This window comes from Pelodiscus sinensis, chromosome 8 (genome assembly GCF_049634645.1).
Source record: "Pelodiscus sinensis isolate JC-2024 chromosome 8, ASM4963464v1, whole genome shotgun sequence".
Taxonomy (NCBI): Eukaryota; Metazoa; Chordata; order Testudines; family Trionychidae; genus Pelodiscus; species Pelodiscus sinensis.
Window position 1 is genome coordinate 32,576,281 of NC_134718.1, and position 25,976 is coordinate 32,602,256.

At 47.7% G+C, this 25,976-nt stretch overlaps 1 protein-coding gene across 2 annotated transcripts in view; it reads right to left on the reverse strand.

Moving 5' to 3' along the window:
• Positions 1-236: 236 nt before the first annotated feature.
• SPOCK2 (SPARC (osteonectin), cwcv and kazal like domains proteoglycan 2) overlaps positions 237-25,976 on the reverse strand; it is a 57,888-nt gene continuing 32,148 nt past the window's right edge. For both annotated transcript variants that reach the window (XM_006122773.4, XM_075935001.1), the window contains exons 3-10: positions 24,519-24,633; positions 18,437-18,551; positions 17,272-17,386; positions 14,621-14,740; positions 8,946-9,164; positions 7,952-8,014; positions 6,106-6,243; positions 237-5,032 (exon numbers count right to left, since the gene is read on the reverse strand). In XM_006122773.4, coding sequence (XP_006122835.1) covers positions 4,896-5,032; positions 6,106-6,243; positions 7,952-8,014; positions 8,946-9,164; positions 14,621-14,740; positions 17,272-17,386; positions 18,437-18,551; positions 24,519-24,633 — 1,022 coding nt within the window. In that variant the 3' untranslated portion in view covers positions 237-4,895. The remainder of the gene's footprint in view (positions 5,033-6,105; positions 6,244-7,951; positions 8,015-8,945; positions 9,165-14,620; positions 14,741-17,271; positions 17,387-18,436; positions 18,552-24,518; positions 24,634-25,976) is intronic.

Genomic DNA, 25,976 nt, shown 5'->3' on the forward strand with positions numbered 1-25,976 from the left:
ACTCATTCCTAGCTGACAGGCATTGTCTCAACTCTTGCACTAGCAATATGGCAATAGCCTGGCCAGGTGGCACTTTAAGACACTTCCCTCCCCTCTCCTGCAGCTCAGCATGCTACCCCTGTTGCAAATGGATAACTTGACACACCCTTACTTGGTATCAGCTGCCATTTTCATTCACATTGCAGCCCAAATCTCTTAAAATAGAGAAGATGACAGCACTGGGGGGGGAGGGGAAAGAGTGTTTATAAATTTTTATTTATTTTTTTAAAAATAACGTATTTTTCATTTCTTGGTGTATGTTACTTGTTTCCTTAGGTTAAGTATTAGGCAGAGACAGATAGCGTGAAACAGCTTTCCCTGGCGGACTTGTGAAGCAGGACAAGAGTGAAACAGCTGGGAAAAAGGTGCCTTAAGAACTGAAATCTTGGCACACTAGTTCCCACCAAATGCACACATACATTCTAACACTTGGTTTGGATTAACATCTAAAAATTACTGAGAGAGACAATTTCAGCACTTAAATATACAAACTGAAATCCAAGCACTTGAACACAATTCTTAAATCTAAGTTCAGAGTTATTGCACATAAGATATTTTAATGTTTTCAGGCTATACACTGTTGCTCCTCTCTGAACTTTGTTAGTCATTTGCTTTTGTTAAGTATATAATTAAACAAAATTAACATGTTTTGAACACCTTCAAAATACTTATCTATTAGTGGTTTTAATATACATAGCTCTTGACCGCCAGGGAGCTAAGCTCCAGTTTGGAGGAGATGAGAGAAAAAGACTGATAAATGGTTTAAAGCCATGGTGCTACATTTTGTATAGACAGGGCAGTTCCATAGTAATAGAGATGGGTATGGAAAAGATCCACAGGAAGCTTGAATGCAAAGACAGAGCATGATCAGCCACGGTTGAAAAGCATAAAGCTGAGCCAAAAAGCTAGCTAGTGCCCTTTACGTGCCTTAGGAGCTCACCTGCCCACTTTGCATCTTCTTCAATCCCACCTCTCATTCGGTTCACCTTGACCAGAAGGCTAAGACTCCTTCCCACGTCCATCTACCTCATTCCTATTTTTCCAGACGGGGTGCTTCTGTGCAATGCAAGGCTCCTCCGAGTATGAGACTGATGCTTCTAATGCCCTCCTAGCACTGCCATCTCAGGGGCTGCAAAGCCAGAAGCAGGAATGGAAACTAGGTCTCCTGCACAGCAGTGAAGAGCACTAGCCACAGGAGCAAAGGACATTGCAATGGATTAGGTCAGTCTTAAGAAAAAAAACAAACTGTAGCAAGACATTTCTTCTCCTATTTCCCTTCCTGCCAACGACACACTGTGCTAGCACAACTGCTTAATCTGTGGGCAGGTGTGATGGTCAAACTGCTTGCTAAGGAGATGGTGGTGCTAACACATCTGATTCCTACGGGAATGGTGGTGGTGTCCGTTAAACAAAAAACCTCAAACACAGGTGGTTGTAAATACAACCTGGAAAAAAACAGTAGGGAGAGCATTCCTGTTAAAATACCTTGTGTGCGCACTGGCAGGGAGGTAGAGCTCTGGAAAGCAAAGGGCTGCAAATAACGTGTGTGTTCAGTCCTTTGTTTGCATTTTGGCCTCTGCAGCTTAAGGAGGAGCTGAACTCTGCAGCAATACAGGCCTTATTAGCAGAGGCAAATACTGCCAGCAGAGCTTTTCACTGCTGAACTGAATCCTACCACAACCACTGCAGCCTTGAGCCTCGCTGAGCCGGAAAGACTCCAATGCCTTAATAACTAGTCCAAAATTCAGACACAATCCCCACAATCTTGGGGAGAGGGCTCTACATGGTGAGAGCACTTCGGGATTAGAAAATTGCTTCTTTGATTCAAAAATGTATTTACAGATTATTAAACATGCACAACTGGAAGCAAAGCCAGTACCAGAGACAAGCAGGCACGAAGCAAACGAGAGACTGGAACAGCCCCTAAAGGCAGTGACAAAGAAATTAGAGGATGCAATGAAAAAGTGAGCTTTTAGGAATGAAAGGTCGAGTATGTGTTATGGTTTGTGAGATGATGCTCATGGGGAAAAATCCAATACAAAATGTAAACCCTAAGAAAAACAGAACATTTCAAGTAGCGCACTGACTGAGAAGGTCATCCCCTTCGGGAGTGGTACATTCCCCTCATCAGTCATGGTCAATTATTCATTCCTCCGACGATCAGGAGACATAGCTGAATAAAGTGGGGGATAAGCTGTCTAGGTGTATTTTTTAGAGAGAGACAGGGCAGAAAGGAATGTAAAGTGTTCCACACAGCAAGGTGCATTTATTGTCACAGCTGGCTACATAACAGTGAATCACTGCAAGCATGTTATTTGGGCTTATTGGGATTTTAGCTTTTTAATTTTTTTAAAGACTATGCAGTAGCACATTGAGCTTCCAGTGCAGCCTATTAGGCTTAATGTCACATGAGTGCTCAGTGTAAGCCAAGCTGGCTCCTGCTGTTGTGCCACACAGCCCCACCCTCTCTCTCTCTCTCTGCACTGGGACACACATTTACACTGCACACACATGCACGGACTTCAAGGCACACACCCAGATGCCCACAGGGCCACACATACAATATTGGCATGTGAGTGCTGAGGGGACCATTCCACCAAACTGAAATTAACATGGCTTTGGTCCGATCCAGCTTTCAGTTAAGACACTCTCCTAACTTCCATTGACTTCCTGGGAATAGGATGTGCACGGGTACTGTGCCTCTGTGTGTGCTCGCTCTGTCTCCATCCAAAAAAAAAAAAAAAAGCCAATCTTCTTAAGCCAAGAGCAGCCACCCATTCTGAGACCCTGGCAGCTGTGCTGAAGATAATGGGTGACTGGACCAGGCACGGGGAGCTGGCTTTTCTTTCATGGAAGTAATGTCATTTTCAGGTCTTTCTTCATCTTCAGTTGCAATGCCTCCCGATGCTCCGCATCAAATCACTTCCTATGCCCCACTAACCTGTACTCCTACCTTTAAATACGGGTTCTTGGGGAGCTTGTTGTTCAATAGTAAAATCTAAAGTATTGACTTCTCCAGCACATCAGAGCTTTTCAGTCATCCAGTGACTAACAGACCATTCAGAAGTGACCAAAAATACCCTCTGACTGACACACAAACAGATTAGAAAGAAACTAAAGGTGTCTTCCAGAGAGAATAAAAACAAAACACACTGGTACCATCATTATTTGCGTTCAGTACATGACTGGTCTTTTAGAGGGGAAGGAAAGTGCTCTCTTCAACTTAAAAAGAAACTGACCTTTCAGAGTTTGTTTCCCCTTCTCTGTCAGGGTGAAGTGGCAGCATATTCCATGAACAGGGAAAGAAGTGAACCAGAGCAATGTTGCCACTATTCCCTCATCTGGTCTCCTGCTATACGGAGGCTTCCTGGGACTGATCATGGAAATTGAGACTGGAATTACAATGGTTTCAAGAAGCTATATGGACAGTTCTCGTGGGCTAAGCAGCTCCCAGCTTTGCAGGATAAAATAATGTAAGAGTTTTTTGAAGCCCACAACACATCTTACACAAAATTCCTCAATAAATGCTTTGGACAAGACAAAGCTACGGTCTATGTGATCACCTGTAATCACTGAACTCTCCTCCCTAATAGATGGGCTGTCACACCAAAATATTTCACCTGGCCCCATTCATGAGTATCATATAGTGACGGCTTTTGGGCACTACCGATCTCAATTAATTCCAGCCAGGCTTTCCAGTTTTCATAGAACAGCATGTGCCTAGTTGATCCTGTTAGTTCAAGGTTTGCCCCACATGTACCAGCTGCAAGGCTATGCTTTCTCCAGAAACCACTGATGACTGTTAACCAAGATGATCAGGGATGCAACCCCATGCGCTGAGTATCCCTAAATCTCTGACTGCCGGAAATTGGATAAAAGGGGATGGAGGGAAGGAAGTGGGTACAGGACAGGTTTTCTTGGGCTCTTATTTTAACAAATCTGACAATTCAGTTTTTTTCATCATGCAAGGTCAAAAAGGTTATTAAATTCATTGATCAAAACTTTGCTTCCACGATTAAAACGGTCTGCAAGTCTAAGTACCTAATCCCTTTTTCTGTGTCACTAGAAGATGATGCAGAATTCATTTATGACCAATCAGTTTGGCACAAAGCATTAACACTCACAGGGACCGAAAGAGTCACTGATGTCCCACAAGAGCATTGCTTTTCAACAGCAAGATGCAATACCTTTCTAGGTTAATTTCCCCCCAAGAAACAGGCATCTTAAACAGGCACAGGACAATTCCATCACACCCACACTGAGTACAGCCCTGCATCGGAACTGTGGCAATACAATTCTTCATCTTAACTTTAGGCAAATGAAGGTCTGCACACTAGTACAGTTTGTCATTCAAACCCTGGCAGTATATGTGCTACAATGCAGACTGGGGAACTCTCCTGTGATATTCCAAGGTGTCTGCAGCGTGCAGTTTCAGCAGCCAGATTTATATGGCAAGGTATTAATTACTGGCGGGTTTTTACTCAGTGGTTAACATAGCTGTGAAAATGCATGTGGGTACAGGCATGTGTGAGCATGTGCACACTGGGGATCTGTGCTGCAGATCTAAAAGTGGAACAAAAGATCTCACCTGAACAAACATTACAGACTGGTTTTTACTTTTGCTTTGCTACAGTGGTGCTTTCTGCTATGTTGGGAGAATGCAGGGTGTCCCAGGGGCGTTGTAAATAGCACTCCAAGTATCCACACACACGTACATGCGCACACACACTTTTTCTACTATAGTAAGTTACATTCAACTGTGTTTCCTGATCATCTCATTAAGCTGTTTATCTCCTTTGAGTCTGCTGTCACGCCTTGCTGCCAGCTTCCCGGCCAAACTGTGCTCTTCTTTGCTTCTACCATATGTAGCCTCCATCGTCTGCCTCTCCTTCCTCTTCTTCAGCCTCTTCTCCAGCTTCCTCAGTCTCTTTCTCTTCCTCATCCTCCCATCCAACGCCGCTCCCAAAATCCCCCGAGAACCCAACTACATCATCTGCAAGAACAAGAGAGTATAAGTTAGAGAAATCTTTCAATTGGGAGCCCAGCATACCTCACATTCTGCTGTAGGCTTAGAGAGGGAGCCAGTTGTGTTGACTAGAAATGAGCCTACTTAGAGAGGGCTTCTTGTGCAAGGCTCACATTACAGTAGCAGCACCATCAATTCTCTTCCTCTCTCTGGTTTCTGCAGCGAAAGATTCTTTATTTAGTGCTTTCAAAGGTCAGGGAGGGAGAATACTGACTAGAGCCAACCAGGACATCAGGGTACATCTATACCGCAATCACAAGACATGACTGCAGCTCAGGTAGAACTACCTGATCTATCTTCAGCTAGATTTGGACCCAAAGCAAGGAGGCAGCTCACACTTCAGCACAGACTAGCTCCACAAGTAATTATTCAGATTCTGGGCTGGCCTGTACAGCCCATGCTGAAACATGTACTGCTATGGTCTCACTGCTCCACAATCGAATCTAGGAGCTGCCTAGACTTCTGTGCAAACACCCACAAACGAGAGCATGCAAACTCTGCCCTGCACCCTGTTCTTCCCCACCAGTGGCCCTTCAACTCCAGCCCTAGGCTTAACATTGCTCTCCAGCATACTCCTGTTCTCGTAAGTAACAGCCCTGCTATTCCAGTCTGAGCTACCCCACAAGCACCATCCTCCATTCAGGGCAAACTGTGCCAAAGTGGGTAGTGGCTTTACCATCTAAATGAATATCCATTCAGGACTTAGGATGAGGTTTATTTTTTAAATTTGCAATGACCTAACTTCACATCTGCTGGACTTAGTGCAGGAATCATTTGGAGGAGGCCCTACGGCCCGGGCCAAGCAGAAAGTCAGGCTGTGTGACCACAATGGGCCCTTGTGGCCTTAAAAGATCTATGAACCCAAATCTCCCAAGTTTTAGCATTAGGCATAGGCTTTGATGACTCTTTGGGCACAGGCTTTGCAGGAGTGTTTATGTGACATGGCGCCTGTGACAGTCACTTGCCCTTTTCTTGAAATAATAGAGCAGTCAAAGCTGCTCTTCTGTGATCCAATACCCATTCATTTCCTGCGTCCTTACCACAGTCTGGGTTTCCATGTATCCGTGTTCCTGTCAGCTCCATGCCAAACTGGTCAACACACCAGCACTCCCCACTGCTCTGGTCACACTGCATCTTCCTGTAGTATCCATCCTCATCACAGCTTGGAATGAAAACACCTGGGGGGAAAACTGTCATTCAAACCATAGCAGTGCATGTGCTACAATGCAGACTGGGGAACTCTCCTGTGACATTCCAAGGTGTCTGCAGTGTGCAGTTTCAGGAGTCTCTAAAAACGGGCCCAGGGTGAGAACAGGAAATGTACGGTGTGTTAGCTACTGCTGCATTTGAAACACAGAGATGGACTCAGCTGTTCTAGAAAGGATTACTGAGCAAGGCTATGTCTACACTACATGTTTCTTGCGCAAGAAGCCTTTTGCACAAGAGTTTGTGTGCAAAAACGTCTTATGCAAGAGCACATCCACACCTCAAAGCACATAGCAAAAGCAATGTGCTTTTGCACAAGAAAGCGTCCACACTATATGGACATTCTTGCTCAAGAAAGCTCGGATGGCCATTCACAGAATGGCCATCTGAGCACCTGTGCTTTTTCCCATAGGGGTTTCTTGCGCAAGAAACCCCTCTGGAGCATCCACACTTGCCTTTTTGTGCAATAGCTGTAGTGCTAAAAGCAGTTATGCCTCATAAAAGGAGGCTTACCTACACCGGCAAAAGCCCTTCCTTCTGCCGTTTAACTGTTGATTTACTTGCGCAAAAGTGCTTTTGAGGTATGGACGCTCCACGGGTTTTTGCACAAAAACCTTGCAGTGTAGATGTAGTCCAAGTGTCTCAGAAATCCAGCAACCTGCAGTAGAAGCTGGCTCAGAAGAAGATAAAATACCAGGAGCATGCACAAAGGGGTAGGTCACAGAGTGCATTTATCAGTAGTTCAGGGGAAGAGCTCACAAACCAAAAACATCACAGCTGCAAACATCGTGTAACAAGGTCTCAGATGTGGCCAACACTAACTCAGGGTATGTCTAGACTACATGGCTCCATCGACGGAGCGATGTAGATGAGTTTACTAGACACAGGAAAATGAAGCGGCAATTTAAATAATCGCCGCTTAATTTACATCAAAATGGCCGCCACACTGTGCCGATCAGCTGTTTGGCGGCACAGCAGGGCAGTCTGGATGCTCCGCAGTCGATAGCGGAAGCCTTTGTCGACTGCTCCGTTATGCCTCGTGAAATGAGGTTTACCGCAGCGGTCGAGAAAGGCTTCCGTTGTTGACCGCGGAGCATCCAGACTGCCCCGCTGTGTCGCCAAACAGCTGAACGGCACAGCGCGTCAGCCATTTTGATGTAAATGAAGCAGCGATTATTTAAATCGCCGCTTCATTTTCCTATGTCTAGTAAACTCATCTATGTGGCTCCATCGACGGAGCCATGTAGTCTAGTCATAACCTCAGAGTCACACCTTATGCATCTCATTGAGAGATATCATACTGGTGTTCTGCTACAAGGGGAGAAAAGTCTATTCCATGCATTAGCTTCAGGGGGTAGATGAGTTAGTCTATAAAGTGCTACCAGACCATTTGTTGTTTTTTAAGTTTGCCCTGCACAGACTAACAAAACATGTAAATGGTATCATGAGCTTTCGTGTGCACAGTCCACTTCTTCAGATGTGGTCAGCTATTCCCATGAAAGTTCATGACACCATTGTCGAAGCAAACGCCTCACTCAGTTTACGCGGCTAAACAGACAGTTTTAGCTTCATCACCATCTACATGTTTTGTTAGTCTGTAAAGTGCTACCAGATCATTTGTTGTTTTTTAAGTTTATCCCATCCATTGTCACTGGGAAGGTCACATGGCTCATGACTCACCAGGTTTCTTTTTTGATGCTTCTTGGATCTGGATCCTTTCCAGCTCCATGAGACAGGGGGGCTCTGTAATACCCAAAACAAACATCTCTTAGAGCTAAATATGCATCTTGGCAAGAAGGCCTGTCTCTATGCAGGGAGCATGACTCTTTCAGAGGTGACCAGGGGATTGTTGGTGAGCAAGGCTGAGGAACAGCTTAAATTGGTCAGAAGGACCAGGTTTGCTCAATCTCTCTCCTCATCCAACCTCACTCCTCCCACCTTCTTTTATGTGCTGATCAGGGAACCCCCATCGGGTGGAATCTAGACTCTTGGCTACAGCCAGATTCTTTGTCATCTTCCTCTCTCACTTCCTGTTAGAATGATGCAGTCTGAAACAGTGGCTCTTTTTTCACCCAGTTCATTGAATAACATGGAGCTGTCCTCATATTGGACTTCAGTGAAAATGTTAGGTGAAGTGACTGTTTGCGAAGTGCATTCTGCTCTTACTTTCCTTTACTTATAGCAGTATAGATAGTACTGTAGCCCCTTGTCTGTCATCTGGCTACCTCACTGCTTTTTGACCAGAGAAAGGTAAAAACACAAATGCTGTTTGAGCAACGGCTACCATCATGGCCTGGGAATCACTCCATGCTGCCATCCTTGTCTGAACAGATGTGCCTTACATTATGCCCTGAAGGCGACCAAAGCCTTGCTCTGGGGAGCTGCCAGAAGATGGTAGTAAAAAGGGTAGGAGCTTTTTCTGAAAATACCCTCGAGATTTCTGTCCCAGGACCTGTGAGCAGAGGCTTCCCAACAGACCTTTCCCGCTGTAACAGGACACAGGAGTGGAGCTTCCATAATCTGACTTCTTAAAGAAGCCAAACCACGTGGGGCTTCCCAGAAAAGGGCAGACATTTTGTGAGTTTACTGGCTATTCAATAGTCATACAGAATTGCAGACTAAGAAGCCCAGACACAACAGTACGCTCTCTAACGGAAACCTGCTGATGACCCACTTTCTCTCCAGAAGCAGAAGCACCATTCGGCGGTGGAGACGTGGCCGTCCTTATAGGTGTCACAGGAGTTGAAGAAGGGCCGGATGCAAATCTCATACTTGTCTAGGTTGATAGCTGCAAGCTCTGTCTGGTCCAGGAAAAGGTCATTATTTGTGTCCAGCTTTGAAAACATCCAGCCAATGGAATCCTTGCAACTGGCCACCAGGCTCTTGTCAAGCACTGTGAGCAAACCGAAGAGGTGCACGAGAAAGAGAGGAAACAGCAGAGAGATGTGTGAGTCAAATTGCTAGTGCCTTTAACCTAGGCCTGGCCAGGCTGAAGTGCTCCCCACCCATGGTACAGCCCGAGAAGGAGCTGCTCTGACTGAGCCAGGCATCGGTTAACCAGTTATCCATTTACATCCCTACTTTAACCCTGGCACTGACATCACCACCATGCACATAGGTACTGCCGCCTGTAAGGGTGAAATGTTCACAGTGATCAAACTCAGCAGCTGAATTGTGTGCGTCATCCCGGGATTCAGGAGAGAAAATACAAGGGGATTTTCCTGGTATAGCAGGTTTACTTGTCAAAGAGTCTGCAAACTCATTTAGGCTTTATCAGCTCAGGTGCTTCTGCTGATTCTCATCCAAGACCAGTCCCCTTTGCAGTGTCCTTTCTATGTCAGAGTGAGCGGCATGAGGTGCCGGACTGGGGCAAACAGGCAGTTACGCACCTTTTATTTTCAGTTTTGTCATGAGTGTTTCCTTTTGAGGACCAATGAAATGCCCTGACATCGTGATGGTGCCCTGACATGAGGTGGCCTAAGGAACCGTGACATTGAGATGGACTGGATCTCTGCTGCAGGACAAATGTGTACAGGGTGAAGGAAGTCAGACAAAATGACAGGGAGGATCACAGGGCACAAAATCTGAGCACTGCAGCAGTGGGGAGTCCAAGCGCTTCACCCAATGCACCCTATGTTGTTGTGAACTTTGCACAGTAAGGAGGATTGTTAGGCTGAGTCTTGGCAACACTCTTCAAACCATGCTTCCTTTTCCCTATTCACAGAGGGTACAAAGCAACTGCCAGTTTGTCTGGGTGGACATCCTAGCCGCTGGAGTGAACAAACATGGCCAATGGCTGTGATTATCTGAGCCAGGAAAACTCATGGAGAGGGGGCCAGAGAAAAGTCTGCCTCAGACACAGCGCTGACTGCTGATTTCATCAAACAAATTCCTCCCAGGGAGCAACTAGCTCAGAGATTTTTATTCACTGACATTTAAACTAACCAGATTCCTCCTGACCAAGTTCACTTCACACTCCACGTGTGCTTTGGGACCAACCTCAGAGGCCATGTGAGGAACAGGAGGGACTCACGTTTGCCTTGCTTGTGCTCACAGCAACTGGCAGAACTGATAGGCCATGCAGAGACCTCTCTCATTACTCTGTCTTAGCAGTGCATATCTTACACAATAATGGCTACAACCCCAACCAGTCAGGTTTCTGCATGGCCAACCTTCATTCAGCCCTAAAAGTCACACCCTGGATACTTTCAGCCACTCAGAACAGATCTGCATGCATTACAAACTTTTTACCTGCATCGTAGGCCCTCAGACTGGCCACAACATACTGCTGGGATGGTCTCAAAGCCAACCAGAGTGCAGCAGATTAATAATGGCATATGCAGCAAAATCCATCAGATAAAATGGTCTAATCACCATCCACCACTGGAACCATGGGGTATAGTATAAATAAAGATATTTCAACAGAGCATCGCCACAGAAGATGTGTATATATCAGTTCATTTGCTGCCAAGATGCAGCTGCCTCTGGAGTGGAATGTAGCGGTTGTTTAACAAAGCACAGTGGTACTACACAACAGTTCAGCCTAGGACTACTCCAGTTTCCCACTGAAACTGTCCTCATCCCACCTGCATATGGCGGGCGGTCTTACAAGATCACAGCACAAGGTTGTCCAATAACAAGGATCTGTGGGTCCTATCTACACTGGCCTCACTGTGGTATTTATATAGACATTGTCTTTATCCTGGTACAATTGCCTCTCTCCGAGATTATGAACTGGATTCTTTGGCCACTAAGTTCACTACGTGATGTGAAGTGAATGTGAAACAGCCGGAGATTCCCCCTGGATCTATGTAGGGCAAGGGTGAGCAATAGCATGGCAGCAGTTAGCCCCGATAGGCCGTTGCCACTATATTTATCTGTGCCGCCACAGGTACGGGGATTGCAGCTCCCATTGGCCGGAACAGCGATCCATGGCCAACCGGAGCTGTGATCCACTGGACTTGCGGAGGTGCAAGTAAACACAGTGGTGCAGGGGCCCACCAGGGGCTTACCCTGGCAGACCGGAACCAGACTGTGGGCCGATATTTGCCTACCTCTAATATAAGGGGAGTCTCCCTCAGAATAAAGCTAGAAGAGCCAGCTCCACCATGCCTCCTGCTCTGGATACCTCTGACCCAGAGTATAGGGAAAGAGAAGTGTGTAGGAGGGAAGGGGAGTAGAGGAGTAAGGATCCATTTTGCCCAGTTCTCCATAGGTATGAGGTCCCTGAGGAAACCAAACTCTTACAGCTTTAATTAATGCTGGAGCAAAGTAACTGAGACTTAGGGAGCTGCAATCAACTCCTTGAGAGACCCCCCTTTCCACTGTCCCTGAGCAGAGCATGGACAGAGTGGAGAAAGAAGCCATATGCACATACAACACTCCATGCATCTTGTGCTGGCACCCATCCACCTAACCCTCCTTGCTGGATACTTTTCAGCACCCTGGGTTTCATCAGCAGCCTGGAACCTCCCATCTCAGCGAGGCACATCTGTGGCTTCTGGGTTCTTGGCTGAGGCCGATGTCAGGGAAAGCAGCACTCTACATTGTTTCCCTAACTTCCCCCCAGGACACTGACATCCAGCACAAGCCCGGCCTCCTCCTGTCCTGTAGGCCCCTCACCAAAATGCACATGACATCAGTAGGCTTCATTCAAGCTCAGCCGAGCTAGATTAAGGGTGTAGGTTGTAAAAAAGGTGCCCAGGATGTCAAACACGTCTCATGGTAATGGGCATATGGACAGGGCCATCCCAAGGGGAGTGTGGAGCCTGGGGCAATCCCCCGCCCTGCTGCAGGCCCCACCCCTACTCCATCCCTTTCCCAAGTCTCGCCCCTGCTCTGCCCTATTCTTTTGCCCCTCCCGTGAGCAACACAGCACAGGGAATTACCAGGGGTCTGGCACAGCAGCAATAGGGGTCGACACTCCCCCCCGCACTCACCACAGAGGCAGGAATTGGAGCCGCCCAACAGCCTGCTCTGCTCCACCGTCCTCTGCCCTCCCGGCCTGCTGCATCCCGCATCTCCCGGGCAGTCCACTTCCTGCTGCCACGGAGATGCTGAGTGCAGCGGACCAGGAAAGGGCAGCAGGGCAAAGCAGAGAAGGCTGCTGGGCTGCTTCATCTCCCACCACCATGGGGAGTGCAGGGGGGGCAACACCTGCTCCCACCACACCAGGCCCCTAATAATCCCATGGGTCCTGTCCATAGGACAGGCCCCCAAAAGTGCCTGTCCTGGGGCAGCCACCCCAAACCAGCCTACGAGCGGGATGGCTCAGCATAGGGGCACGGCAGACAGCTGCCCTGAATGGAACGATGCACAGGACTTCCACAGCTCACCTAACAGCCTTTTAGACATGTCAGCCAGCACACCCATGGACCAGGCCTGCCCCAGAACTCATCTCCCTCGCAGGAGCAGGCCACCGGCAATTTTGCTCTCCTCGTCCTATAATTAGGCTCATTTGGGGAGGAGACACCACACCATTTGCACTAGACCTGACTACTTAGGAACAGAGGAATGGAGATCAAATAGCTAAGTCTTGGCCCAGCTCCTCAGCTGATGTAAATTGGTACAGTTCTGTTGAAGCCAATGGTACAGCTGATTTACGCCAGCTGGGAATCTGGCCCCCACAGTTGCTGTAGGCCTGATGCAGCTACATCGTTGGCAACACTGACATAGACAAATTACTGGCAGACAAGGACATGGAAGCACTGGGCAATGTAGACGTGTTACAAGCAAGGTTAGACCATGGGATATGTCAAGCGTGGGTGGGGAGAGAGAGGAAGGGAGAAAGGTTCCTGTTGTCCCATTGTCACTAGCACTCCTCTGTCACTATAAATAGCAAAGCTGGACTGCTGGGAGCAATGGTAGTAGATTTTTTGGGGGCGGGGAAGCCTAGCATATGCCCATCCTGCAATGGTTGGTTTATGCCCTGAAGCAGGATGGTTAGTGTCCTTGATATATTTTTATCCTGTGTAGTGAAACTATGGAGGAAATTCTGATTACACAGCTTAATGTCTACTCTTTGTTTGACCTCTAAGTTCTCTTCAAAATACACTGTGCAGTCAGTTCCAGTTTGATTAGTCTAGTGTAAAAAAGGATGTATTTTATCAGTTTTAAATTTGCTGCCCTTTCATTTAATTGAAGGCCCCCTTGCTCTTGAAGTATTAGAAAGGTCAAAAAGCAAGGATGAACCAGTGGGGGGAAAGAGTGTGCCGGGGCTATAGGTTCGCCTTACTCTCCTACTCAGCGTGGGATTCAACTCCCAATTCTGCCACAGACTTCCTGCGTGACCATGGGCATGTCATTTAGCTTTCTGTGCCTCAATGCCCATCTGTAAAACAGGGTTACTAGCCCTCATCTATCTCACAGAAGAGTTGTGAAGAGAAATACATTACAGACTAAGGTGGGGGCCATATATGTAACTAAATACATGAATGAATAGGAGGAGTTGCTGATTCACCTTCTTTATACCATATTTCCTATTTGTTGTTATATAGTTCTATTAACAGCCTCTTTGTCTTCTCAAAAGGATATCAACCCAATCTATGTACTTTCCCCTTATGGGGAGGAATTTATATGGCCTTTCTTTGGCCCTTCCTTTTTCTGCTCTGCTGTTTTTGAGACAGGAGGATGCCATATTAAAGGTATTCCTGTGTCACCATTAAACTAGTGACAAGAACAGGAGGCAAGAGAAGCAGGGATCTGGACACTTAGCAGTTATATGGTAGGATAGTGGCTTTGAAGTGAGCTATAAGGGACAGAGGTTCAACCACAGTTCCCCAATATGAGAAATCTCCACCCACATTAATCATGGGCTGCACTTCAGCCTAATGTGTCACAGCAGGCTGGCCTGGGAAGAATGGAGCTAATGGACACTGAAGTTAGCAAATTGAAATGCATACCCCAGACTTGACTACACTGAGCACAGTCTCTGTCGCTCTATAGACAACTCCTCCCGTTTCATCATAACCACGTTTAAAACAAACAAAAGGAAGTTTTTCTTCACACAGCTCACAGTCAACCTGTAGAACTCCCTTGCCAGAAGATTTTATGAAGACCAGGACTTTAACAGGGTTCAGAAAAGAACTAGATACACTCATGGAGGTTAGGTCCATCAATACTTATGAGCCAGATTGGGTAGGAATGGTGTCCCTATACGCTGTTTGGTGGGGGCTGGAAATGGATGATTATCTGTTGTGTTCACTCCCTCTGGGGCATCTGGCATTGGCCACTGTTGGGAGACAGGATACTGGGCTAGATGGATCTTTGGTCTGAACCAGTATGGCCGTTCTTATATTCTTAGGAAGGGGGTTTGCATGTGCACAGAGGACAGAGCTGCAGTTTTCTTACCAGTCACTGGATTGGCCCCTGGGTTCCCAGAACTGTTCTGCTTGGAGTTCTCATGTAGGAGCTGGAACCAGTCCCGCAAACGGTCCCCCAAGTCTGCTAAGTCCTGCCCAGTACACGTCTCTGGAAATCAGACGGCAAACTATTACACACACATCCCAGCTGCTGATAAGGGCTGGGAGGACGGAAATGATGCTTCGATTGGATAGTGAGGGTAGCTGCCTAGCAAGGGGCACAAACATGGCTTTGGAAGCATGGGCATTGACGCAGCCCAGATCCATTTCTGGGGATGGCAAAAGAGGAAGCCTGTGGTCATAATCTCAAGCACAGAGAAACGTAAAAGGGGGGAAAAGGTGGAGTCCTAAAAGATCTCCCTGAATGCACTCCTCCAGCTAGCGACTTCCTCAACGAACAGTGCCTGGATCTGCTGCCAGCGTTCACTTGGATGCAGAGATAATGAACGAACTCCAGCTTCCTGGGGCTGCTCACAACTTGGCTTCTTTGACCTCCTGGCTTCTCAGACAGGTCCTCTGGGGATGTCTCTTCCAAACAGTCCCCTCTGGGGAAGAGTATGCTGCCTGAAAGTGTCTGTTACAACACTGTCCATCTCACTGGGCTTCTGTCTATACTGTCTCTGGTGCACTCATCGTTTTTCCTCTCTCGTTCTCTCCTGCCACCCCTTTGGTTTCCATTCTCTTCTCCTTCACTTCACTTCTTGCTCTCCCTTCTGTCTCCATTATGCTCCCCCTCCTTACTACAGGCTTTGCTTTCAGAGCCAACACAGCTCCCATCAAAGCCAGAAGCAGTTTGCCACTCTCTGCATCACTGATCCATTTGCATCACTATGGATTATTAATTTAGTGTCCAAGGTAGACATTTAGAAGTAACATGGCACACAAAACCCTGTCTGAGGGGTCTTAGTGGCTCCTGAACTACCTTTTGCTTTGCAGAACTGTCCCTGGAAAACTGTTCAAATGTTGCCAGCTACACACTGACTAACGCAGGGGTCAGCAACCTACAGCATGTGTGTTGTAAATGGCACGTGAACCGATTTTCAGTGGCAGGTGGCACAGGGACTCTGCACAGAGCCGTGGGATTGAGGTCCTGCCCCTGCACACACACCGCTGCTGCTCTGCCCACCCCAACCCCGCTGGCATGCGGGGACCTGCAGGTAGGAGGGGTGGGAACAGGCTTCCCCTCCCCTGCGGCCTGGCTGGGACCGTCCCGAGCAGCCGCCACCACGTGAGATGAGCAGCTGGGGTCTGGGGTGTTGAGGGCTGGGGGGCAATGAGGCAGTGGGGGGCTGGGTAAGAACGAAGCAATGGGGTGGGGGAAGTCCACCCCTGGTGCCTCCAAGAGCCACCTCGGCTCCCCACCCGTTTTTACCAGGCAGCACAGGGACCCTATACGGATCCAGGAAACCCTCTCCCCACCCCCTCGTGGGAGGGGTAGGGAAGTAGGGGCGGGGGAAGTGGGGGCCAGGCTGAGGAGGTAATGGGGGAATTGGGGATGGGGACGTGATGGGGTCAGGCTCAGAGGGTTGGGGGGTTTGGAGTCTTTTTTTGTTTCTCACTTGTGTGGTCCCCAACCGATAGTTCCCCGCCCCGACAAGGAAATATTGAAACCTTGTGTGGGGGACATAAATTAATGTTTTACTTTATTTAAAATGAAGTTTGATAAACATGAGAAAGTTAAAATGCTTGATCTGTTTAATAATTTAAATTAAACCGTTCTCCCCAGCTGCAGCCCTAGCAAAATGGCTCCAGTGTAATTATGTAATTAACTGTGAGTTTCCATTAGCAACTGGTGGTCCGCAGAAAGGTTTGCATTGAGCCAGGTGGTCTATGGACCAAAAAGTTTGAGAACCACTGCACTAGAGGGCAAGTGCTGTCCAGGCTGCAGCTCCAGAGCTGGGCAGCAGTGGGGGCAGCTGACGGGAGAGGAAAATGTGGGGGAGGGGTCCTTCTGCCCCAAAGCCACATTGGCCCGTCAGGAAGGCAAGGGCACCATGGACCAGACCCCCACAGGACCCTGCTCCCTGCAGGGCTGGACACCCTGGGGTCACCCCACCTTGCCCATTTCCCTGAACTGCTCCCCCGAACCACCCTGACCCCAGCCTGTGTTGGAGATCCAGCATCATGCCCCTGCAAGATTGGAGCCAGTGCTGGCTTCCTGCAGAGGGGAGCTCCGAGGCTCCACACCACATCCAGCTTCCAGGGAAGTGCATGTGCTGCTCCTTCCCTCCCTATAGGAAAAGCCAGAGTGGAGCCCAGGGTAGGAGACCAAGCAGGGTGCACGGTAGAAAGCGTCTCTGCCGCCCTCTCCCTTCCCCCCCGCCCGGAGAACAGCACGACCCGGGGCAGGAGGGTTAAATCTGGGCACACCACTTTGGAAAGGTTGCCAACCCCGGCTCTAGCAGAAGCAGCTGGACTCCACTTCTGCAGCAGGAGACCGGTGTGCTCATGTATAAGGGAGAGGGAAGGAAAGAAAAATCTCATTGACTTAGTCCAAAGGCATAAGGCCAGCTGTGCTGGCACCTGCATTACTCATGTGTCCTCCTTTCCCCATTGCAGCCCATGTACTTTGCTGAATTATTTTCCAAGGGAAATAAAACAAGGGAAATAAAACAAACTGTGTGGCAGCCCCTCTCTTACCTTGTTTGACATCTGTGGTGGAGGTGGGGCCAATATCAGTTGGGCAGGGGCACTGGCCCTCACACTTCACTGCCAGCTGCTTGCTGGTGAGGCAGGCTTGCTGCTCCAGTTTACACTGAGAGAAGGAGCAGGGAGTCAGTGCAACAAGCATGATCCTGCTCTGAGCGCTCTGCAGCTCACACCATCCAAACCACCTTTATTCTTGGATGGAGAAGGACACTCTAGTCCCCGGGAGAACAAGCTCAGTGCCAAGCCCCACCAGGTGTGAACGCAGGGAGCTGGCCCATCGCCTCCGAATCGCCATAAACAAGAAGGAGCCCATCAGAAATGTGCTCGTCTGGGTTTCATGTTTCCACGCTTGCCAGAACACATTTCAAAAAGCACGGACCATGCGTCGGGCCGATCCATTGCACTGATCTTGCTGCTGCTTTTGTGTAATCTTCTCAAGCAAGCCCAATCCCAGCAACAGAGGAGGTCTCTGCAGGTACCACTTTCTACCCAGTCACCACTATCATCTATACAGAAATACATAGGCCACATCACTCCCCTTAGCCTGGCGTTCTCATCCCCATTCTAACTTCCAGGCTCTTGGTGCTGCGCTCCCTAGGTGAGGTGGGTTTCTTGCAGCCCTGCGAAGTCAGGGCACAGAGGAAGGGACAGACCACTCCCGCCCAGTATTCTGCGAGGCAGCGCATATCCATTTCTGGCAGCTCTGAAAGCTGAGGATAAAGGCTTAAGCAATACAGGTTCCCATCTTCTAGTTTCCAGATCTACAGGCAAATGAGCCAAGAGTCACTCCTGAGCCATGCTTCGCTGTCAAGCTTTGGGGTACCGTACACTGTACCATACACAGTGCACAATAGATCCACTGTTAATGGTACCATCACACCATTATGCAAAATCCAACACTGTGACGCACCTCACCAGCATGAGCTCACCTCACCACTCCTGAGACTCCCTTCGTGGACAACTGAGCCAAACTGCTCAGCCATGCCTGCGTCTCTGCACCAAACCCAGAGAGCACGGCTAGGGAATTGTCACACACACAGCCTGAGCGCCAGTGCAGACCTGTGCTGACTCTTCACTGGACGCCATGGAGCACAGCATCTCCCCACAGCCAACCCTTTGACACCCACCCTCCCAGAGCCTTTTCAGCCCCACTCACCACAGAGCTGTAAGTGTGTCCATCCGAGCCACAGACAGATGCGAGCTGGGTCATGTGACATGGTTTGCAAAAGCTTTCTTTGTTTCCATGGTGTTTCAGGGCAGGCTGCTTGATTCTATGCATGGGGATGGGGAGGGAGAAAAGAGAGAGAGATGGGTAGGCGTTAGGTAGGTTCACCCACAATTCCTCATTTCTCAACAGAACTTGGTCAAGTTCCTCAAAGAAATCTGCCATTCTTCTCATTCTGTGGGAAGCCAGTCTCACTCTGCAGGCCCGCAGGCAGCTGTTCGCTAGCCTGTCAAACTGGGTGGGGAGCAGGAGGTGAAAGGAAGGCCTCTGTGAGGGGAAGGATGGAAGTGATCTTTGCAGCAACCGATTTAGAACCAAAGCCCACGTGATATTGTAGCTGATTGTCTTACCTGGCCTCAAGACTGCAAGGGAAGGCAGGTGGGAGGAGGCTCTCCAGTCCCAAGGGAATAATTGGTACAAGAGCAAGTGAATAAGACAATTCTTAAAAGCCACAGAAAAACAAATGCGGGAGACACCAACATTATAGGGTGTGATGAAAAGGGGCTTGGGCTGGTAAGACCATGTCTGCCTGAGGGGTCTGGGGGTAATCAGTGTCTCATCAAGTTCTGACTGCTGGAATTGCAACAACCAACCACTCCAAACTCTTACCTAATTGTAAGCTAAACTGTAAAAAGTGAGACACTTACCTTCCTTCCTCCCCCCCCCCCCCGCATCCTCCTCCTGTTCTGAAATGTGATTTGTCCTTTTCATATGTGTTCATTTTTTTTAATTGTATCCTTTGGTATATATGGTTGTGACTATTTTCTTCCACTATTTGATCTGAGGAAGTGGGTCTGGCCCACGAAAGCTCATCACCTATTAAACCATCTTGTTAGTCTTTAAAGTGCTACATTGTCCTGCATTTTGCTTCTGTAAAAAGTGAGTGAAAGTTCTCAAATTGTCACAGTGATCAATTATATACAATGGTTTAAGAAAAGACGAAACGAGGAGATAGAAAAGCAGGAAGGGTATTACCCATAGCACTCAAGGGCTGTTTTAAGATTATCACTGGTAAATGAGCAGCAGAAGACCAGAAATCAGTTAATTCAAAGTGGGGCCAAAATTAGGCCAATTGGTCGGCAAAATTATAAGACTCTCTCATCCACCACTCCCCGTTTGGGGTCCTCAGACAGAGACTTTATGGGAGTCCACAATGCTGGATGGTGAAAAAAAAAAAGAAGGGGAAGGAATGAGTTGCCAGCCATGTCCACTGGGACTCCCAGACCTTCTTTATCCTAATCCTGAAAATTATTCTGACCAGGCCAGGACACCAAGAGACACCCAGATGACATCACCACTTCCACCTGCTTCAGCTAAACTCCAAACATCACCTAGGATGTGAAACTTTGTCACTTCTTCATCCTCTATGTGTTCTTTCCCTTCCCCATTGCCTTTCTTCTCTTTCCTATTCCTCTTTTTCCATAAGAGTCTGGTTAAAATGGCAAAGATGGGACATTTTGCAGCAGTGCTGTCAGCCTGTGACCAGAAAGAGGCAACTAAATGTAATGCCCCAAACAGTCTCATGTGGACAGGGCTGGCCTTATTATGAGGGGAACTGAGGCGGTCGCCTCAGGTGCTAGACTCTGGGGGGGGCGCCACTAGGACCCAGAGTGTAGATAATTGTGTCTGCTGCTGGTGCATATGTATTCTCTCTGCTCCAGATGCACAGAGATGGTGGAGTGCTGTGCTGGAGGAAGGAGGGCACAAGAGACATAACAGGCAGGCAGGAGAAAAGGTGGCATGGGGGCGTCTTTTGAGTTCCCTGCCTCAGGTGCCAAAATGTTGTGGGCTGGCCCTGGATGTGGATACAAATTTTCCAGGTCTCAGAATGGCTGATAAGACTATGAACTGCGCCTGTGTTTCTGCAGCAGTGATGGTGCAAACAAGACTCAACTCCAGTAACAGAAACTGCATTTTCTGTCTTTGTGATTCTTTTCTTCCATTCTCGTCTGTGTTTCATTTGCTTTGTTTTCTAGGAAACAGGATCAGACTGTCATAACAGAAACAACAGCTCCAGACTGCAATAACTAACTCAGGGTAGGCAAGATATGGCCTGTGGGCCAGACCACCAAGCTGCTCGATCCAGCCGGTGGCTCTCCCAGTCCAGCCCATCAGCCACTCCATCGGGAGTGCACAGAGCAGCCATCCGCTTCAGACCAGCCCCATGCCACTTTAAGCGGCTGGCTACTCCTTATGTCTCTCTGCTCTAGGCACTGGGGAGAGAAGGCAGCATTGCAGAAACTGGCCAATGGGAGCGGAGAGATTTTGCCAGGGGCAGCACATGAAACTTTCTCCCCCTCGGTGCCCAAAGCAGCTAGACATTTTGAGCAACCTGGGGCTGAGGCAGGCAGGGAACCTACCTCAGTGTCCTGCAGCGCTGCTGTCCGAGAGCCACCTAGCTAAGTGCCTGCTTCTTTTACCCCAGCACCTCCCTCCCCCCAGCTCCCTGCCCCGGGTCACCCTCTCCAGCCCCAGGTCAACATCCAAACCCTCTGCACCCCCTCCCCTTCCTCCCTCAGATCACAACTCCCTCCCAGACTCTGCAGCCCTTTCACACCCCTCCCCCCAGGCTAGAATCCTCTCCTGCACCCATGCCCCCTCCCAGACCCTGCACCTCAAGCCTCTGTCCCAGTTCATAACCCCCTCTTTCACCCATACTCCCTCCTTCACCCCAGTCTTCTACCCTGAGCTCCCTTCTGCACCCAACCTCCGTCTCAGACCCTGCATTCCCTCCATAAAAAAATGCAGCCCTAGACCACTTACCAAAATCTTGGGAGTGGCCTCCTTCAAAAGTTATTCCCCACCCCTGAACTAACTTCTCTTTTCCTCAAAAAGGACAGTTATTACCATCTTTAAAGACTGCCAATAAAAAGGCTTTTCCTTCTAAAAATCTCTTCAGCGCCAGAGAAAGGGAACAAAGGATGTTGCTAAAATGGCAGCCTTAACAGTTTACATTCCAAATGCTTTTACTGTTTCTTCTTTTTTTGTCTTTAAAAAGGCTAACAGAATCGTTTATGGATTTTTTGCCATGAGACCAATCAGGCCGAGGTCTTTGTGTACCAAGCCCCGAACCATGTTTAAAACTGTTCAATATTGGACAGTGACAGGATTATGCTAACATCTTTGGGCCCATATTTTCCATCTCAATTAATACAATAGGGCATGCAACTCTGGAACTCTCTTGCTTCCTGGTTATTAGCCTATGCCTGAAGCATTATTCCAGGCAAGCCCAGCAAATGTTTGTTTCCGATTGAGCTGGGAGGGGAGCAATTTCTATTCCACTTCATGTGCTTTGCAGGCTATAGGGATTGTCCAGTCAGAGAACAAACATGCCAGTGTTTTACTAGAGGCTATCTCTACACTTACTGCAGAGCACAGACTCTGCACGCCCCGAGCACGGACATAAACAACAGTATAAATGGGAAGATACTGCTTACGTGAGTAGAGAAAACACACACCAAAATTATAGGGCGTATACCCTACATGGCTCACCTCATGCACAAGTGGTGCCTCCCAAATCGACAATGCTCCGTTTAACAGTGCAGTGTCACAATGACAGAGCCTTTCCTCACCACCGGGAAAAGCTTCAACAGAGGGGAAAGACTCTGGCAGGTTGGGGGTTGTGTGTAGAGGACTCACGTCAGCAGCTCCCTGCTGTCAGAGACTTTCTCCTCTGCCTCTCTCCTCGCAGAGCCATTCACGGAGGCATGTAGCTATAACCCCACGGTGTGGATGCAGCCTGCTTTTCACTGAGGCATGTAGCTACACATACCCTACATGCTACCGCCAGTGCAGACAAAGCCTTTGAGTGCTGTTGGTAACTATTTGTGGTATGGTGCACAGGGCCCATCAGGCATGCATTTATTGTTCTTAAAATCAAATCTTTGGGAAGGGGTGATCACCTCTGAAGATACTAAATACCAAGATCACCTTTAATTATAACAACAATCTGTGGAGCTGCACCAGGCCTATGGCACTGAGGAAAACCGAAGGTGTTCGGAGCAAATTGCTACCAAATTCTGTTCTCCTATGGAGTGGGAGGGCTTGTTTATTTATGTTCCCACATTCTAAAAGCTTGGCAATGTCTTTCCAGTTGGCATTGTTGTTTTGTCCATGTTACCCTACGCTCCCCTCCCTGGCCAGTGTTTGGTTTGATGCCTCCGCACACAATCCCCATCCCACTCATGGCCCAAACCTACAACAAGAATCACCCTACCCAGAATACACTACCAACGATAAAAGACTCAGCCAGAAACTTTAGAGTATGGAGTGAAGGGAGGTTAATGAAAAAAGCGATCTGTAGTCTTTCCTGTCCAATAAGTTGTTGTTCCTGTCAGAGAGTTGTTGTTAACGGTGCTAAATCCTGCTGGAAAGGGATAACAAGTGGAGTTCCGCAAGGGTCTGTTTTGGGACCCGTACTGTTCAATATCTTCATCAATGATGTAGATATTGGGATAGAGAGTACGCTTATTAAGTTTGCAGATGATACCAAACTGGGTGGGGTTGCAACTTCTTGGAGGATAGGGACATAATTCAAAATGACCTTAGCAAGTTAGAGAAATGGTCAGAGGTAAACAGGATGAGGTTTAATAAAGAGAGATGCAAAGTGCTCCACTTAGGAAGGAACAATCAGTTTCATACATACAAGATGGGAAGCGACTGTCTAGGAAGGAGCATGGCGGAAAGGGATCTAGGGGTCATAGTGGACCACAAGTTGAATATGAGTCAACAGTGTGATGCTGTTGCAAAAAAAGCAAATATGATTCTAGGTTGTATCAACAGGTGTGTTGTAAGCAAAACTCGTAAAGTCATTCTGCCGCTCTACTCTGCACTAGTTAGGCCTCAGCTGGAGTACTGTGTCCAGTTCTGGGCGCCACATTTCAAGAAAGATGTGGAGAAATTGGAAAGGGTACAGAGAAGAGTGACAAGAATGATTAAAGGTTTAGAGAACATGACCTATGAAGCCAGGCTTCATGAACTGAGCTTGGTCCTGCCTTGAGGGCGGGGGGCTGGACTCGATGACCTCTCGAGGTCCCTTCCAGTCCTATTATTCTATGATTCTATGATTCTATGAAAGCCCTTTCAGCATTCTTGCTGCATCCCTAGTACTGCTGCTTGAGGTACAAATCCATCTGGCCTCAAGTGGACAGAAAAGTTCAGACCAAGTTTCACCCATGTTAATTAAGGAAGTCTTTCCTAATGCCAGATTCTGCCAGCGCCCCAGGTCTGCTTGTCACACAGGAATAAAGATGAAAAGAGCATGACTTTGATTTCTGTGTCCACTAGGAGTGGAGCACATGGATTAAAACAGCATCCAACCACCTGTCTATCACTCTCAGTTAATGCCTGACTTAGCAATAATGTGGCTTTTTTGGATTTAGCTCGGTTTAAAACACTATCATGGTCAAACTGCTCAAACCTCTCTCTTTCCCTCTCAGTCTGTTTGCAAAGTATCTTTGTTATGAGTCTAGGGTTGTTTGATTTTTAAAAGCCTTGATCTTGTTTTCTTATAAAACAAGCAAAACAAAACTAAAAGTATTCCCAGCAGCTGCTAGGCATTTACAGTCAACCATAGAATAATTAATCAGTGATAAGAATTAGGAAACAAGAGAAAGTTCTCCCATAGGAGTCAAGAAGATTACTCTAAAGAGCAGTGAATTCAAGAACTCATTTTAAATTGATGGACTAATAGCTTTGCAGCATCTGTCCAAGTCTGGTCCTGCCAAAACAGATCACTAGAGTGCATCTCTATGTATGATCTATGGCCTTACCCTTTATAGCATTGTTTGCCAAGCGAAACTGTTCACACATCACTGTTTCACTGTTTCCCAGAGCACCAAATTGGCACAATCTGCAGGCATATCATCTGTCCTGATGGATGTTTCTGGAACCAGTGTATTAAAAGTGAGATGGGAGGGGGAGGTGAAGAATGCCTGTTTTCCCCAGTGCAATGAACTGTAACAGGGACAATCCCATCTCAGAAATCTCACACAGACCCAAGATTCTCTCTTACCTGTGCTCTAACTTTTTGCGGCTAATACACATAGCCCTCTGGTAGCCCTGGGCAATGCACACTTTGTGCCGGCTACACTTCACTTTCTGGCAGGGGTCCTTGGTCGTGTCCAAAGCTGAAGACAGACAAAGAATGTGAATAGCTAGTATAGCAAACACTCCTTATCCTACTTAACAACTCCACCACAGTCGCTATGCAACCTGAATGTAGCATGAGAATTTCAATGAGGATTGCCTCCAAGTAGATCTTGTGCAGGAATGGGGAAAGTATAGCCCATGGACTGCATCCAGCCCACAATCACCCTCCAGGCTCAAAGCTATGGGTTGCTGGGACTAGCATGTCTCTACTTGCATGCCCACCTCCATCTTCACAGCTCCAGTTGGCTGGAAACTGGCCAATGGGAGCTGTAGGGGTGGTGCTTGTGGGTGTGGGCAGCATACAGAGGCCCACTGACCCCCTTCCCTTCTTTCCAGGGGTGCCCAACCGGCAGCTTTGACCAGCATGCAGGGATGCAGCAGGCAGGCAACCTGCATGAGCACCCAACTGGGAGGCCAGCTGGGAGCCACCTAGGATTAGTGCCTCTGGGCCAGTGCCTGCACCTGGCACCCCCTCCTGCACTCAAACTCCTTCCCAGACCCTGAACCCCAAACCCCTGATCCCAGTCACAACTCTCTCCTGCATCCAAACTCCCTCCCAACTCTTGCATCCCCTCCATTAATATAGTACAAAAGTGCAGTTTGTTACCACTTACCAAATTCCTAGAGTAGCCCTCCTGTGAAAATTATTGCCAAGCCCTGGTCTTGTCTCTCAATATTCATTTTAGGAGGGCACACAACCCAAGACATTTACATCTGGAATAACCAGTTTAAAGCTGGTGCTTGCCATGGATTAGAATCTGTACATTATATGTAGCAGACTGTTGGCAGTGGGAAAGGACTAAAGTATGGTAAAAAATGAGAACACCATGAAAATCTCTCAAAAAGTTCAACTATTTTTATTCCAATCAAAATTTGGATTTTTTTCCCCTCATTGGTGAAAAAATGATAATGAATTTTTTGCAAAAATTATTTGTCCAGTTTTATGCACTGAAATTTCAATGAAACATTTTGTTGCAAAAGTCAAAATTTGTAAAATTTCAACCAGGTCTATATAGAATTTTGTGTTATACAGATTTTATGAGAGTCTGTAAAAAGCTCGTTTCCCCAGAACATAGAGCGTTCTGGAGCCAAAAGTTGTCCTACATTCCTTTTTTAAAAGGGAAGCTCTTGCAACGTTATATTGTTGGCCTGCCATTTATAAAAAGCGTAGGCCAGAGGTCTGAGCATAGGACAGGGAGCCATGAACATCCAAGTTTTAAACCTAGCTCTACTGCAGACTCTCCAAATGATCTTTGTTAAGTCATTTCATGTTTACTCTAGTGTCCTCCTTCAAATCCATCTTTAAAACTCCCCTTTACTA